General features: G+C 33.7%; 1 protein-coding gene across 1 annotated transcript; it reads left to right on the top strand.

The window, feature by feature from the left end:
• The first annotated feature begins 11172 nt into the window (after positions 1-11172).
• On the top strand, positions 11173-15791 carry LOC118042407 (uncharacterized). The gene is made up of 2 exons (XM_035050062.2): positions 11173-15235; positions 15320-15791. Exons 1-2 carry the CDS (start codon positions 11845-11847, stop codon positions 15679-15681), a joined length of 3753 nt encoding a protein of 1250 aa, XP_034905953.1. The 5' UTR covers positions 11173-11844; the 3' UTR covers positions 15682-15791.
• The last annotated feature ends 33 nt before the right edge of the window (positions 15792-15824 follow it).

The raw sequence follows: 15824 nt of genomic DNA, 5'->3' as shown, positions 1-15824 counted from the left end.
AAGAATTTAAAATGCTTGCATGAAATTTCTAAATGTTCCCTACCTATATATCTTCTCATTTTATATACCAGGAAAAAACAATAGAGCTGTAGCTTGTAGGTATTCAAATCTATAAGGTGCATTCGGAGTGATCGAATTTATGGTCCAGTGCCTCTGAGAGAAGGGCAGGCCTTTTAAAGGAACATCACGCTTTTTATATACAAGCACAAGCAAGGCCTTTTTTTCGCATAAAAAAACACAAGTAAATTTTTGTTTAACTCCTGACAGATAATCTTTAAACATGTTGGTAACTTTTTTTTATTTTGAGGTTTTCTAGAATTACTTTTTGGCTTCTTCCATAAGTTACGTCCCTACTCATTAATTCTTCTTTGATCTTTTGGTCTAATGGGGATGACTGAATAATTTCATGATTTGGATGGATTTTTTTTTTTTTTTTTTTTGTGGGGGAGATAAATCTATATCCCTTTTAATAGACAATAAAAACTAATTAATGGGGAGTTAGTAAAATGCAATTAAGATATAAAATCTTGAAGGGTAATTTGCAGCAATAATTTAGAGAAGCAAACAAAAGAAGAAGTGTGGCATAATCATGAGTACTATTCTACATCAGCAGAAACCCCCCCAGATATCATTATCATCATTTACATATATCATCATGGCTAACTGATTGGTGGATAGGTACTGCTTGGGATACTAATAATTATAAGAATAAACTGTAAAGATCTCACATTGCTGTAAATGTATATATAAGCACTAAGAAAGAAAACCTAATTTACTAAATATAAAAGAAGAAACAGACACAAACTAAAACATAATTAAAGAAGGTTGAGCTTAAGCGCTGATCCGGTTTGGTCTCCCTTCACCTATTAGAAATGGGATTTGGACCACTAGGAACTTCATGGGCGCTATCATTGAAGACACCTTCTTGCCATGGTAATGGAGATCCATGAGCTCGAAACCGGCCTCTCCTTCTACTACTCGGAGGAGGAATGTGGATAATATTAGCTTTCGAAACTGTCTTTGCATTGCCCATGTCTTGTCTTCTATTAGCGAAGTACTCCATGTCGTTTTTCTTGATATATTCTCCATCTCTTGAGGTACCTAGTAGGAATCTATGATCTTTGATGGCCATGGTGGTGTGGGACATGATGAGAAGGAAGAATAAGATGGTTAAAGAAGTTGGATATGGAGATCCTACATCACTAGCCATGCAAAACTATATATGGATTATTATATATGATGCTGAACCGTAAAAAAACACACAAGGTGAAGTGATTGAAACATCTATATATTTAATTGTCCAGTGAAACAAAGGGTAGGCAAAGTTGAAAACTAAGCTTGGAGAAGATGAAATAGGAAAGAGAGGGTTTGTATACTTCGAGGAAAGACTTTGTAGCTAGGGACTTGATTATAAGAATTTGAGAGAGAGAGAGAGAGAGAGAGAGAGAGAGAGAGAGAGAGAGGAGTTAGCCAAAAGAAGATCTAAAAAGAAGGAAAGCAAAGGATGGTGGACTGCTTTAGCAATGTGTGGCTTTATCAATGTCCTTTATCCAATGGCAGTGAAAATATGCAAAGTAGCAACTACTAATGTCGTCTAACTAGATAAATGACGTGTTTTTTTGCGTATGAGAGAGGGAGAGGGAGGTGTTTTGGTGTTTTTCGTTGACCACGTACTTGACCTTTATGGCAGTGAGGGAGCGTTTAATTGGAAGCAAACTATATGTAGTCCCCTGGGAGGAAGACCAAGTGGGTCCTGAAAGGGATGAAGGAACATACTTTATACTTTATATTATAAAAGCACAAGCAAACAATTCAAGATTCAAAACTGGATACAGAAGTCTCCGTGTTAAGATTTTGTAGGATGAAGCAAATGTGTTGCCGGAAGGTCGGGCTTATAGAGGCCAAGTCCTCTCAATCCTTCTGTTGAAATTATATGTAAGAAAATTAAACAAATTAAGATAAAGACAAGACAGTTATAGTTAAGAAGGGAACAACGTTTGTGAGGAGTGCACACCATGCATGGATGCACATATATCTATATATGTATGTATGAATGTATATTAAATATGTGTATAATGACCATATAAATATATAATTGAAGATATTATAGTCTTTATATATATATATATATATATATATATATATAACTTGCTGAACACAATCAAGAAAGAGCATAATTCCACTGTAAAATAATAATAACAATAAATAAAGTTCAAACAAAGGATGGGCTGATCCTCGACAAGTTTTGAACATATTAGGCCCGTTAAAACTGCTCGGAGTCTAGTACAGAACTTTGTCTTGCATCTGCATCAATTCACCGTTTCATAAGATATTCAATTAATGATACCATAAACTTTGTTATGGATCTCGATTCAGATTCCAATTAAATCTTGTTTAAGCCTTAATTATTTCCTGGCCCTCTTGTTTTTGTGGATGGTTCAACGACCGAACCAGACTTGAAAACATCATGAAATGCCTTGGATCAATAAAATGTCACCTCGCAATCTTCTAGCTGTAGTAAATTAACTTGCAGAAGAATTACGGGTTAAACATATGGTCAAAATATTTTTGACCTGCATCAAAGGCTATCATAGATTGGAAATTGTTACATAGAAAAAAGAAAAAACCATTAAAAAAAATCAAAACATGGAAATTAAAGAGAACAAATTAAACTCAGAAAACTATTTCCAGCTTACAGAAACAAAATCTTTCAGTAATTAGAGTTGACAGAATTGATAGCATCTAGTTCGAATTTCGCCTCCGAAGACAAAACGAAGCATTAACATACAATTACTATAAATCCATATCCACATTTGGTTCTTGATTTCTTAGTTAAACACCAATAATTGTATGGACCGCCAAGAAGACCGGTAGCATCTCCGGAGGCTGCGGCACCAATGTCAGCACACGATACAGTTCCCGGGCACTCTTCCTCTATCTCAGCTTTGATAGCATCGATTACTTCAAACCTTCTAAGAGACTTGCTTGCCTCTGCTCTTCGCTCACTTCCATCATGGTTCAACGGAATGGAGCCATCACAACCCTATAAAGAACCAAAAAAAAATAATAAACAATTAATTGAATGCCATTAAGTAAAGGTCGAATTGAATTAAAATCAATAGGCTCGGACATAGATACTAGGATTGGACAGGGATGCACGTCCAAAGGGACATATTAAGCAATTTTCATTTCATGGTTTTTCGGATGTTGGCTGGGGAATTTAAATTCTTGTTACACTTATACTATATATCTCTTGTAATACTCTGTAGCGAGCGATAATAAGAAATACTTTTTATACCATTACAACTCTGAAACTTTACACACCTAAACATGATATTTTTTAATAAAATTTTCAAAGTTCAAAAATTTCCCTTTTATCGTCTTCTTGTGTTGCCATGAATGATTTATCTTCCAAGTGCCTTTTCCGATTCATCTTCTCTTGATTTTCACTTGTCCCAGCGACAACTTCCGATTCATTACAATTTTTAACTTCGATAATTCAAAAAAAAGAAGCTCCCAACCTTATCACGCTGTTCCAATCTTAAGTAGATTGAGCAGCTAGCTATAGCTCGTCGAACACTACGTGCTCTCAGCTTTTGAAATGAAATCTCTGTGGTTAATTAGCAATGGCAAGTACAAAGTCTTCTAGAGTTAGCTGAGTGAGAGCGTGACACCAGGAAGAGTCAAGGTTGTGCCATACTAAGCAACATAAGGAACTTTGAAAATTATTTAATAAAATTTTATAAATTTTAGAATCATTAAAAATTTATATAGTTATTAATTTTAAAATTTATAAAATTAGTTAAAATATTCATAAACTGACTTAAATATCTATATTAATAAAAAAAAATATCATTACAAGTCCATGTTTACCAAACCAAATTCGAATTGCTCTTGAACTGTGTTTGTTTTTTGAAAAATGGTTTCTGAAAAATCACTTTCTAAACTTTTATATATTTGTTTACCATTAGAAAAGTTAGTCAATGGAAAACACTTTCTAATTAAAAGAAAATTTAGTTTAGTTTTTAGAAAAGTATTTTTTTTTATTTTGGGCAAAAAACACTTTCCGGAAAGTTGTAAAAAAATTAGAAATGTCATATTATTTGCTGATTGTATCAAATTTGGTTCTCAAACTTTTGACTATTATATATATTTTGTTTTAAATATTTATTTTTTAATTTCATACCTTAGAATTTAATTTTTATATTAATTTTGAACCTTATTTTTATAATTGTTATTTGCTTTTCCTTTATCATTTTTTAATTGAATTTTTTTATATATCAAATTTGGTCCTCATTCTTTTGATTGTTACTTATTTTATTTGAAATAATTTATGAAATGTTAATTATTATTATTTTAATTTCTTCATCTTTTTATTTTTTTTTAGTTTTTAGATTTAATCTCTATTATTTTGATTATTATTTATTTTATTTGAGATAATTTATGAAATTATATATATTTTGTAATTTCATTCTCATTTAAATTTTTAATTTGTAATATTTGTTTCTTATTTTTTTAATAAACTTGAAAAAAATAAAAAATTAATAAGTTATTTTCCAGCTCATTTTTCATGACATAACTAAATACTAGAAAGTATTTTCTAACTTATTTTTATTACATTATTAAATATTAAAAAATAATTTATTTTTTTAAAATTTATTTTTTAAAATAAATTATTTTTCAACTAACAAACGTGTTTTAATAGATATTTTATTTGATAATGTTTCTACAAATAAGAAAGGTATACAGCGGTTACCATTCTTCGAAGCCCTTAAAAGTCACAATGACGCATTGTCCAACGCTAGTCTCCACTTTGAACGGTCACCCATCCATCATGTGAGCTTTGGAATCCAAGCAAACAGATCGATCAATTCTAGGGACTAGCAACTCTAAGGTCCAAGCCAAGGGCGGGGCCGGCTGAGCATTTAAGTCGGAAATTACATGATACTTGAAATAGTAGACAAGATAAATAATATTGCTCTGCACTCTGCAGGTTGGCCGTTTACACAAGGTTGTTAATTTCATTTGAAATGGCTGAAATATTTTATATTAATTTAAAATCAAAATAATTTTTATTTTATTTTAAATTTTGACTTGTTTTAAATTTTTTTGGTTAAATTCCATCCAGAATGTTTCGATTTCATTTCACATGTTCCGTTCTAGTCTTGAAAAATCATTAAATCAAATTGAATCTGGTTCAATTTAATTGATTAAACCATTCAAGTATAAAAAGCTCTTTTTCATTACTATTTTCAATAACAATGATATTAATAATAATATTAAAAATTATTATTACTATTTTCATTAACAATGATATTAATTTTTTAAAATTAGATTTATCACTAATATATATGATATATATTCATGTTGCTTTTTCAAGTTTATACTTTGTAGGAATTTGAGCAAAACAAGAGATGTTTTAGATTTTATTAACCTGATAACATTGACCTAACTTTATATTTAAAATATTTATGTTAAAATATTTTAATTTCATAATATTTTGATATTTTGTTTAAGTTGGATTACTTTAAGTTAAAGATTTATTTAATTTTGACTATTTAGAAATATTTTAAAATTTAAAATTATATTTATTTGATATTGTGTTTGTATTATATAATTTATAATTAATTTATCTTGAATTTGAATTATATTACTTGAATATATATATTACCACAGAATTTACAACCTTATTTACACTAGTTATTCTTATCTTTCAGTTTTGACAAAATGGATGTTTTCTTTGACAATTTGGTCTGATATTACTTTTCAAATATACCTTCCGTGGGATATAAACCTCGGATAAATGGCCCATGACAAGACCTGAACTATACGGTGATCTGACCAGATGGCAAGCAAATCCGATTAAAAAAGATTTTTCAGGCAAAACAAACAAAGAAAAATCGTCACTGTGATGTGATTCTGATTAACTTATCAATGCTACCACGTTTTCAGGGTAATGATGATTATTTTTAAATTATCAATACTCGTTTATTTCTCGTTTATCAAGCAAATTAAAAACTTCTAAAACATAGAAATAAACGGGTTGTTAATTTGCTTACACATAAGATAAAAATAATTACATCATAACGTGATTACAAATTGTTTTAATTAAAATATCATTTTTTTATTCTCTTATTTCGATAAAGACTTTTATTTTCTCTCTTAAACATAGCATTATTTTTCATGATCGTTGGAGTTTCCAACTCAATAATGCTGAATTAGCCGGTCAAAAGCGTATGAGTTTTCCAAGGAAAAAGAAGAAAAAAAATCTTGTAATAATCAATGTTGATCATTAAAGATGATATTTCACTCAAATAAAACTTTCAAAATGTTCTCATGGTCTCCTGCCAATATTCCAAACCGTCAATATAAAACTTCTCACCACTCAAAAAAATCCAACGCCTCGTTCACATTATGAGTTCTTGTAACATATAATATAATAGCAACTCAATATATTCTAGTAGAAAAATTAAATGATTTCACTGACCAGATTAATGATCAAGTGCATACCCCATCACAAGATATTAGGCTGTGTTTAAAGTTAAGATGAAAAGTGTTCTTTAAAATAGTTTTTTTATTTGAAAATATATTAAAATAATTTTTTTTAGGTTTATTTTAGTTTTGATATCAATACAGTAAAATTATTGATAATTATTAAAAAAATTAATTTAATATTTTTTCAAACTAAAAAATATTTTTGAAAATAACATAAAAGCTAAGCAAAAGTACACCCAAACACACCAATATGCTGCTGTCCAAAAATAAAAATAAAAATTGAGATTATGATATAGGGTATTTTTTAAAATAGTTTTTCACTTAAAAATATATTAAAATATTTTTTTTAATTTATTTTATTTTTGATATCAAAACATTAAAATTATTAGAAACCATTAAAAAAAATCAATTTGATGTTTTTTCAAACTAAAAATACTTTTAAAAAATACCTAAAAAAAAAAAAAGCACGTCCAAACACGCCATATGTTGCCGTCTCATTCTACTCCAAGATTTTTACTAAACCGTCTCATTCTACTCCAAGATTTTTACTAAATTACCGTCACAAAGGGCCATAATGGGGGCCATAGCAATCAAGACACTCACCTCGCATCAATCTATATGGCTGGAGCAGCATGCTTCTTTTAAAGTAAGTAAAACAAGCTGGGTCAAAGGCTCCGAGACCAAATGACTTCACATTTGCTTTCTCTAAGAAAGAATATACCTTAAAATATTGGAATGGAAGTAGTCCAGCTAGTTAATGAATTCTTAAAGCTCGGTAAGCTTCTAAAGGGTGTTAATACTTCTTATAAGGTACCTAGGCATTCCTTTGGGAGCTAACCCTAAAAGGATATATATCAACCTGAAAATTAAACATGTGATCTCTCGGATCCATACAAGATTAGAAAGATAGAAAGGCAAGTTGTTAAGCTTAGCAAGTTACATTTATTTGCTAAAAAGTGTATATATTGAACTCTCTCCCTTCATTCTATATGTCAAATTTTCTTATGCCTAAAGGGATGGTGCGAGTTATTACTTCCATTCGAAAGATATTTTTATGGTCAAGTGCATCTGATGTAAGAAACATTAGCAAGGTGTCTTGGAATGTAGTAGCGAGAGAAAAGAGAAGAGGTGGTTTAGGAGTGGGATCGTTGCAAGGTAAAAACAAAGCTTTACTATTCAAATGGTTATGGAGGCTGGGTGATTAAAATAGGGGAGGATGGCAGGATATTATTATCAGAAATTATCAACCTATTTATTTACAAAGACTTCCTATTTTCAATCAATCGCTTCTATCATCCATAATGAAGGGGAAGTCTCGCCATCTTTGAAAAATTATTTGCACTACACGGCTGGCAATGAGAAAAAGTTTCAGTTTTGGACGAATTCTTGGCTAGAAAATGGGTCTCTAAAGCTTCAATTTCCATAGTTATATGATCTCCCTGCAGACCAAAAGCAAATATTTCAAACTTGGGTGATTTGAATAATGACTCTTGGTGCTGGAACTTAACTTGGAAGAGAAACGTAAGGCCTGCAGAGTTGGAGGAGTAACAATGTCTTCTTGATCTGATTCAAGGAATAATTAAGTTGAAGTAGAATATAGATGATTCCAGACGTTGGAAACGTACCAAAAAGAAATGGTGCTTATCCTGTCAAATCGTGCAACAACTTCATTTATAGAATTTATTATGTGGGTATTTCCTCATCTCCGTCTAATTTATTGTGGAAAGGAATAGTTCCTCCAAAATCTAATGTATTTATTTGGATTTTACTTCATGGAAGAATCTGTACCAAGGACTTTATTGCTAGAAGACATCCAATGCATTTAGAGGAAGCAATTTGTCCATTTTGTGCTGAAGAAATATATAGAATCTGTGGATCATCTTTCTCTACACTGTTTTGTGGTTTGGAAATTGTGGAACCGCTGATATGGTTTGGACTTACAATGATGTATGCCAAGAACCATAAGAGAATTATTTTTTGAGTGCTTCTTCCTTGTTAAAGGAAAAATTTAGCACATTGCAACTCTCATATTAGCTTTTGGTATTTTGTTGGGGGAATCTAGTTGGCTAGCTAGTATTAGAAAATAATATAAATTATATTTTTAAAATCTTATCTAATAGTTTATATTATTGGGTTTAGATTGTTCTTTAACATGGTATTAGAGTTTTAATGATTAAATGATTATCAGTTTGAATTTTTTATCTTTATTTATTTGATAAAAATTAAGTATATGGTAATTTGGGTCTGTTTAAGTTTCAAATCTAAAATTTTTTTGCTTAAAATAATATGTTAGATAATAATATAAATTATATCTTAAGACCTCATCTGATAGCTTAAATTAATAAGTTGATAATTAAAAAAAAAATTAATTTTATAGAAATAGTTTACCGAATGGGATAATAATGTTTGGGCTAATTCTCCACCGCCTGGCTTAATTTATAGTTACAGATAATTGATGGAAACTTCCAGTGCACATTATTGAATTTATTCAGAGGTTCGAAGGCATTTTTAATTGGTCAAATAAGTAGAGTTTTATTAGTTCTAGTTACGAGCATGGTTTTTGTAAATATTTCATATTTGTTTCTTCATTTTTGGTTTTCTTTTGTAAATAGAGAATTGCATTTTTTTTTCATGCGAGTTTTCCATTGGCTTTTTTTGGCAATGGCATCTATTAATAAATTTGTCCATATATATATATATATATATATATATATATATATATATATATATATATATATATAAACAGATTAATTAAGTGAATTCCCAACAATGAACACTCACGACAGCTTGTTGGCCTAAAGTACAGAAAGTCTGAAGGCAAAGGCAGCAGTACATATGCGGAATTTTTTTGTCAGGACACTACTAGATATGAAACATTCATTTGATTAATGCCAAATTTGCAACAAGCATGAGATAATGTTGTAATTTCTAGAACCGTAGCGTAGAAGATATACATTGGGAATTATGACTACGGTGTTTAATCAAGAGTTACGACCTTTTTAAGTATATTTCTTTGTCATATTCTCTTGGACGAAGCATTTAATTAGTGTTTAATCAATCTGAACACGATCAATTCTCTGCATGCTTGACACATGTGATATGATTCTAGTAAAAAAATATCGCAACATAGGGCAAATAATGTTACTATACACTATCTATATTATTACTCGTTAATTGAGGAGTTTTGGTCATCCATACCATACCACATTAATTATCTTGTGATTCTTGAGAATAACATTATCATGTTCATCCTCTGATCTACCAGACAACGTATGATTAATTTATTAGCTAGATTCTCCTTCTTTCGTTCGTTTTTAATTAGTCAATATAATATATAGATCATCAGTATTAATTATTGTTTCAGATTTGAAAGAATAGGAGCACATCACTGATAGGATGGAGCCTCTGTCAGCGGAGGGGAACGTTTACGAAGCTAAATATGTTTAATATAGATCATACCTTGGCGAAGCAATAATTGGGGCTATGTTGAATTTCACAGGTAATTAACTCATACTCGGGGATTAATCATAGAAACTCGCCTTTCAACAATGGTGAAAATATTAATAACAGGCATAGCTAGATACTTGCATCAAGGCAACAGATGTGCTGGGATTTCCTCTTCTTTTTTCCAGAATTTCATAATCCCCCGATTGTGAACTTGGGATTTAATATATATATATATATATATATATATATATATATATATATATATATATATATATATAATTCGGGCGGGGAAGCAATTAATTAAGTAGGGCATTTTGGAGGAGGCAACAGGGTTTCATGCAGCCTATCCAAGATTAAAGGCCACAAAAGGACACTAGGATTTGGTGCTCAACCCAATAATAACAAGTGTTATTAATAATAAAAGGAGTAATGGCATTAATTATATGCTTTTCAGATTAGGTAATACTAGTTATTATACGAGCTTTAATGCTAGTTATTGTACAAGCTTTATCGGAGGTCAAATAATATTTTTTTTAAAAATAAATAAATAAAATTTTCAAATGTGATTTTATAATAAAAACCTGAATTATAAATCAAAATGTACATGCATACATTTAATTAAATAAATTAAAAATAATTTATACTAATAAATGGAAAAAAAATGTTAACGCGTCTATTTAACTTGTTTAGCTACAAGTCGAATAATTATTTTTTTCAATGTAAATAAATTAATGTATAGGTGTTGTTTTAGTATATTTTTTTATAGCAAATAAAGAGTATAACTGTGAATTAAAAAATTAATACTTATATATAATAAAATATAGTAAAAATCATATACATTAATAAAAATATGTGTTTAGAGAGTGGCAGGCTGGTGCACAGAGAGGATCGAACTCGAGACAGTTGTAAAGAAAGTCTTACAGTTGACCACTCATGAGCTAGATCCTTAAGTGCATATGTTTCCTTTTACATACATATATTGGAACCAAAATATCAAACATGTAGTACTAATTAAGCTACTATGGTATAATTTGTTGCTTACGTTCATGGAGGGGATCCGTTGACTTTGTAAAGCTTCAAAGTACAAATAGATAGTGCCAAAACTAAACAAAAGGAAATATAATTTGTAGTAATTCAACAGCTCACTTTCTTAGTAGGGTTTAAAGTAATTCAGAGCAAACACACTGTGACAAGAAAACTAGCAAACGCATGAATATGCTCATCCCCTTGTCGGTCATGTAACCACTGTATCTACCTCCATGGAATCCCATATCTTTTCTTATTCAACCAAAACCTGCAGCCAACCTAACAATTGATATATACATTACCCTTATCTCTCTTCCAGGCCCCAGCTGCGGCCCTCTTCTTAATTTCGGTTTTCATTTAACACTTGCCTACAACACACTGTAATCAACAGCTCAGTTTCAGTTGTAGCAGCTTGAAGATCGTCATTTATGGCGTTTGTTGCACTTGACTGACAAAATACTGCCCTCTCATTCGTCACGGTTTCTTATCTCTTCTTGTCAACCATTTCAAGGCCTCTTTTAAAGACACTGCAGCTTGCCAACTTTTCCAACGCAGCCTCAGCAATCAATATATACATTACCTATCTGCTTTGAAATTCAAAACCCATGCATATAGCTCCCTTGCATGGCTGCCGCTGTATGTGCCTTCTTTTCCCAAACCACGCGTCCTCCCTTGCCCCAAGAACATCCACCAACAACAAAACCAACACCGACACAGTTACACAGGCTTATTGATCTTGTCTTTAATGCCTACATGACCAAAACCACTCACTCTTGCATAAGATGAACCAAACATGATAATATATGTTATATTGCCATTTTCAGTCTCTCTCTAAAAGCTTTTCTTAAATGTTTTTCTAGTGATTAGAAATAGAAAATGGGTGTGCCAAAACAAGTTTTGTTTCTTTTTGTTGTCATTTTAGTGTGCTTTTCCTTTGGCTTTGTTTTGTGCCAAAACCAAGACCTCTCTGTTCTTTTGGAGGTGAAGAAATCATTCGAGGGAGACCCAGAAAAAGTTTTGCATGACTGGAATGAAAGCAACCCAAATTCATGCACATGGACGGGAGTTACCTGTGGCTTGAACTCGGTTGATGGCTCAGTGCAAGTTGTGAGTCTAAACTTATCTGACTCATCACTTTCCGGCTCAATATCACCCTCACTCGGTAGTTTACAGTTCCTGCTCCACCTTGATCTTTCTTCTAACAGCCTCACGGGTCCCATTCCAACTACTCTCTCAAATCTTTCTTCATTGGAAACTCTGCTTTTGTTCTCTAATCAACTCACTGGCCCCATTCCAATTCAACTCGGTTCGATCACGAGTCTCTTAGTAATGAGGATCGGTGATAATGGACTCAGTGGACCTGTTCCTGCCTCTTTCGGTAATCTTGTCAACTTAGTTACTCTTGGCTTGGCCTCATGCAATCTCACTGGCCCAATACCTCCCCAACTCGGACAACTAAGCCAAGTCCAGAACTTGATTTTACAGCAGAACCAACTTGAAGGACCGATTCCAGCCGAGCTAGGGAATTGTTCAAGCCTCACTGTCTTCACTGTAGCTCTCAACAATCTAAATGGATCAATCCCTGGAGAATTGGGTCGTCTTCAAAATCTCCAAATACTAAACCTGGCAAACAATACTCTCTCTGGAGAAATTCCGACTCAACTCGGGGAAATGAGTCAGCTCGTCTACCTGAATTTCATGGGAAACCAGCTTAGAGGTTCAATCCCAAAGTCCCTAGCAAAAATGGGTAGTCTTCAAAATCTTGATTTATCAATGAACATGCTCACTGGAGGCGTTCCAGAGGAGTTGGGCAGCATGGCTCAGCTTGTTTTCTTGGTTTTATCAAATAACAATCTTTCCGGTGTGATACCAAGAAGCCTATGTTCAAACAATACCAATTTGGTGAGCTTGATTCTGTCAGAGATTCAACTTTCTGGCCCCATTCCGAAAGAATTAAGGTTATGTCCATCTCTGATGCAGCTTGACTTGTCCAACAACAGCCTTAATGGATCCATTCCTAATGAAATTTATGAGTCCGTTCAGTTGACTCATCTCTATCTCCACAACAACAGCTTGGTGGGTTCAATATCCCCTTTGATAGCAAACTTAAGCAATCTGAAGGAGCTTGCATTGTATCACAACAATTTGCAAGGCAATCTGCCTAAGGAGATTGGAATGCTTGGAAATCTTGAAGTCTTGTATCTATACGACAATCTGTTATCTGGGGAGATTCCTATGGAGATCGGCAATTGTTCAAACTTGCAAATGATTGATTTCTATGGAAATCATTTCAGTGGAGAGATTCCTGTTACTATTGGGAGGCTGAAGGGACTGAATCTGCTTCATTTGAGACAAAATGAGCTTTTCGGTCATATTCCCGCCACTTTGGGTAACTGTCAACAGCTAACTATTCTAGACTTGGCAGATAATGGCTTATCTGGTGGCATTCCAGTTACTTTTGGATTTCTTCATGCTCTTGAGCAGCTCATGCTTTACAACAATTCCCTTGAAGGTAATCTTCCCGATTCGCTTACCAATTTACGAAATCTGACCAGAATCAATCTGTCTAAAAACAGATTCAATGGTAGCATCGCTGCATTATGTGGCTCGAGTTCTTTTCTTTCTTTTGATGTCACAAGCAATGCATTTGGGAATGAAATTCCTGCCCCGTTGGGAAATTCACCTTCTCTTGAAAGGCTTAGATTAGGGAACAACCGGTTTACTGGCAAAATCCCATGGACACTCGGTCAAATCCGAGAGTTGTCGTTGCTAGACCTGTCAGGGAATTTGCTCACAGGACAAATACCAGCACAGCTTATGTTGTGCAAGAAATTGGCACACATTGATCTCAACAACAACCTTCTTTATGGCTCTGTTCCATCATGGCTTGGAAATTTGCCAGAGTTAGGGGAGCTTAAGCTCTTCTCCAATCAATTTACAGGGTCTCTTCCTCGAGAGCTATTCAATTGTTCTAAATTGTTGGTGCTTTCCCTTGATGCTAACTTGCTGAATGGAACTCTTCCTGTGGAGGTTGGTAATCTAGAATCTCTAAATGTACTCAATCTCAATCAAAACCAATTATCAGGATCAATCCCTCTGGCCCTGGGTAAGCTGAGCAATCTGTATGAGCTTCGGCTCTCGAATAACAGTTTCAGTGGTGAAATACCTTCTGAACTAGGGCAACTCCAGAATCTCCAAAGCATTTTAGACCTCAGCTACAACAATCTCAGTGGTCAAATCCCACCTTCTATTGGTAAATTGTCCAAACTTGAAGCTCTTGACCTGTCTCACAATTGGCTAGTTGGAGCTGTCCCTCCTGAAGTTGGTAGCTTGAGCAGTCTTGGCAAGCTTAATCTCTCGTTCAATAATCTCCAAGGCAAACTGGACAAGCAATTCTCACACTGGCCACCTGAAGCATTTGAAGGAAACCTGCAGCTCTGTGGAAGCCCTCTTAATCGCTGCTCTATAGGTGATCAGCAGTCAGGCCTAAGTGAGTCGTCAGTGGTGGTAATCTCAACAATTACTTCCTTAGCTGCCATTGCTCTGCTCGCACTTGGACTTGCACTCTTCTTCAAACGCAGGCGAGAATTCCTCAAAAGGGTGAGTGAAGGGAACTGCATTTACTCTTCCAGTTCTTCCAAAGCTCAGCGCAAAACACCCTTTCTGAAGGGTACTGCCAAGAGAGACTACAGATGGGATGACATTATGGAAGCGACAAACAATCTTAGTGATGAGTTCATCATTGGCTCAGGTGGATCTGGAACAATATACAGAGCTGAATTTCAAAGTGGAGAAACTGTAGCGGTGAAGAAGATTTTGTGGAAAGATGAGTTTCTACTTAATAAAAGCTTCGCAAGAGAAGTAAAGACTCTTGGAAGGATTAGGCACAGGCATCTAGTGAAGCTGATAGGGTATTGTAGCAACAAAGGGGCGGGTTGTAATCTTTTGATTTATGAATACATGGAGAATGGGAGTTTGTGGGATTGGCTGCATCAACAACCAGTGAACAGCAAGGAGAGGCAAAGCCTGGACTGGGAGGCGAGATTAAAGATTGGCGTGGGATTAGCCCAGGGAGTGGAGTACCTTCACCATGATTGTGTACCTAAGATCATGCATAGAGATATCAAATCTAGCAATGTATTGCTTGATTCCAATATGGAGGCGCATTTAGGGGATTTTGGACTGGCAAAGGCACTAGAGGAGAATCATGACTCCAATACAGAGTCGCATTCATGGTTTGCGGGCTCTTACGGTTATATTGCTCCAGGTATTATAGCACTTTCTGCATTGAATTATGCTACTTTTAGTTCATCTTTTACTCCATATCATAACTAATTTTATGCATTTTCAGAGCATGCATACTCGTTCAAGGCAACAGAGAAGAGTGATGTTTATAGCATGGGTATTGTGCTCATGGAACTCGTTAGTGGAAAAACGCCAACTGATGCAACCTTTGGTGTCGATATGGACATGGTGAGATGGGTAGAAAGACATACGGAAAAGCAAGGTGAAAGTGCTCGTGAGTTGATCGATCCTGCGTTGAAACCACTTGCGCCTTACGAAGAATCTGCAGCGTATCAAATGCTTGAAATAGCACTGCAGTGCACAAAAACCACCCCACAAGAGAGGCCCTCCTCCCGACATGCATGTGTTCAATTACTACATTTGTACAAGAATAGAATGGTGGATTTTGACAAGATGAATATAGCATAACTGATGACATCTACATTTCTTAAACGAAGCCAAATATCAAATTAAGCATCATTCTTGTTTTGTAGATCTTGTGCTAACTTGGTCAGTCTTCAGAAGGTATCATTCTTCATTTGTTGATGCTATTTTCACTCTTGCAACCTCCT

The sequence above is a fragment of the Populus alba genome, chromosome 1 (assembly GCF_005239225.2).
Source record: "Populus alba chromosome 1, ASM523922v2, whole genome shotgun sequence".
In the NCBI taxonomy this organism is placed as follows: domain Eukaryota; kingdom Viridiplantae; phylum Streptophyta; class Magnoliopsida; order Malpighiales; family Salicaceae; genus Populus; species Populus alba.
This window is presented reverse-complemented; position numbering and strand designations above follow the sequence as displayed.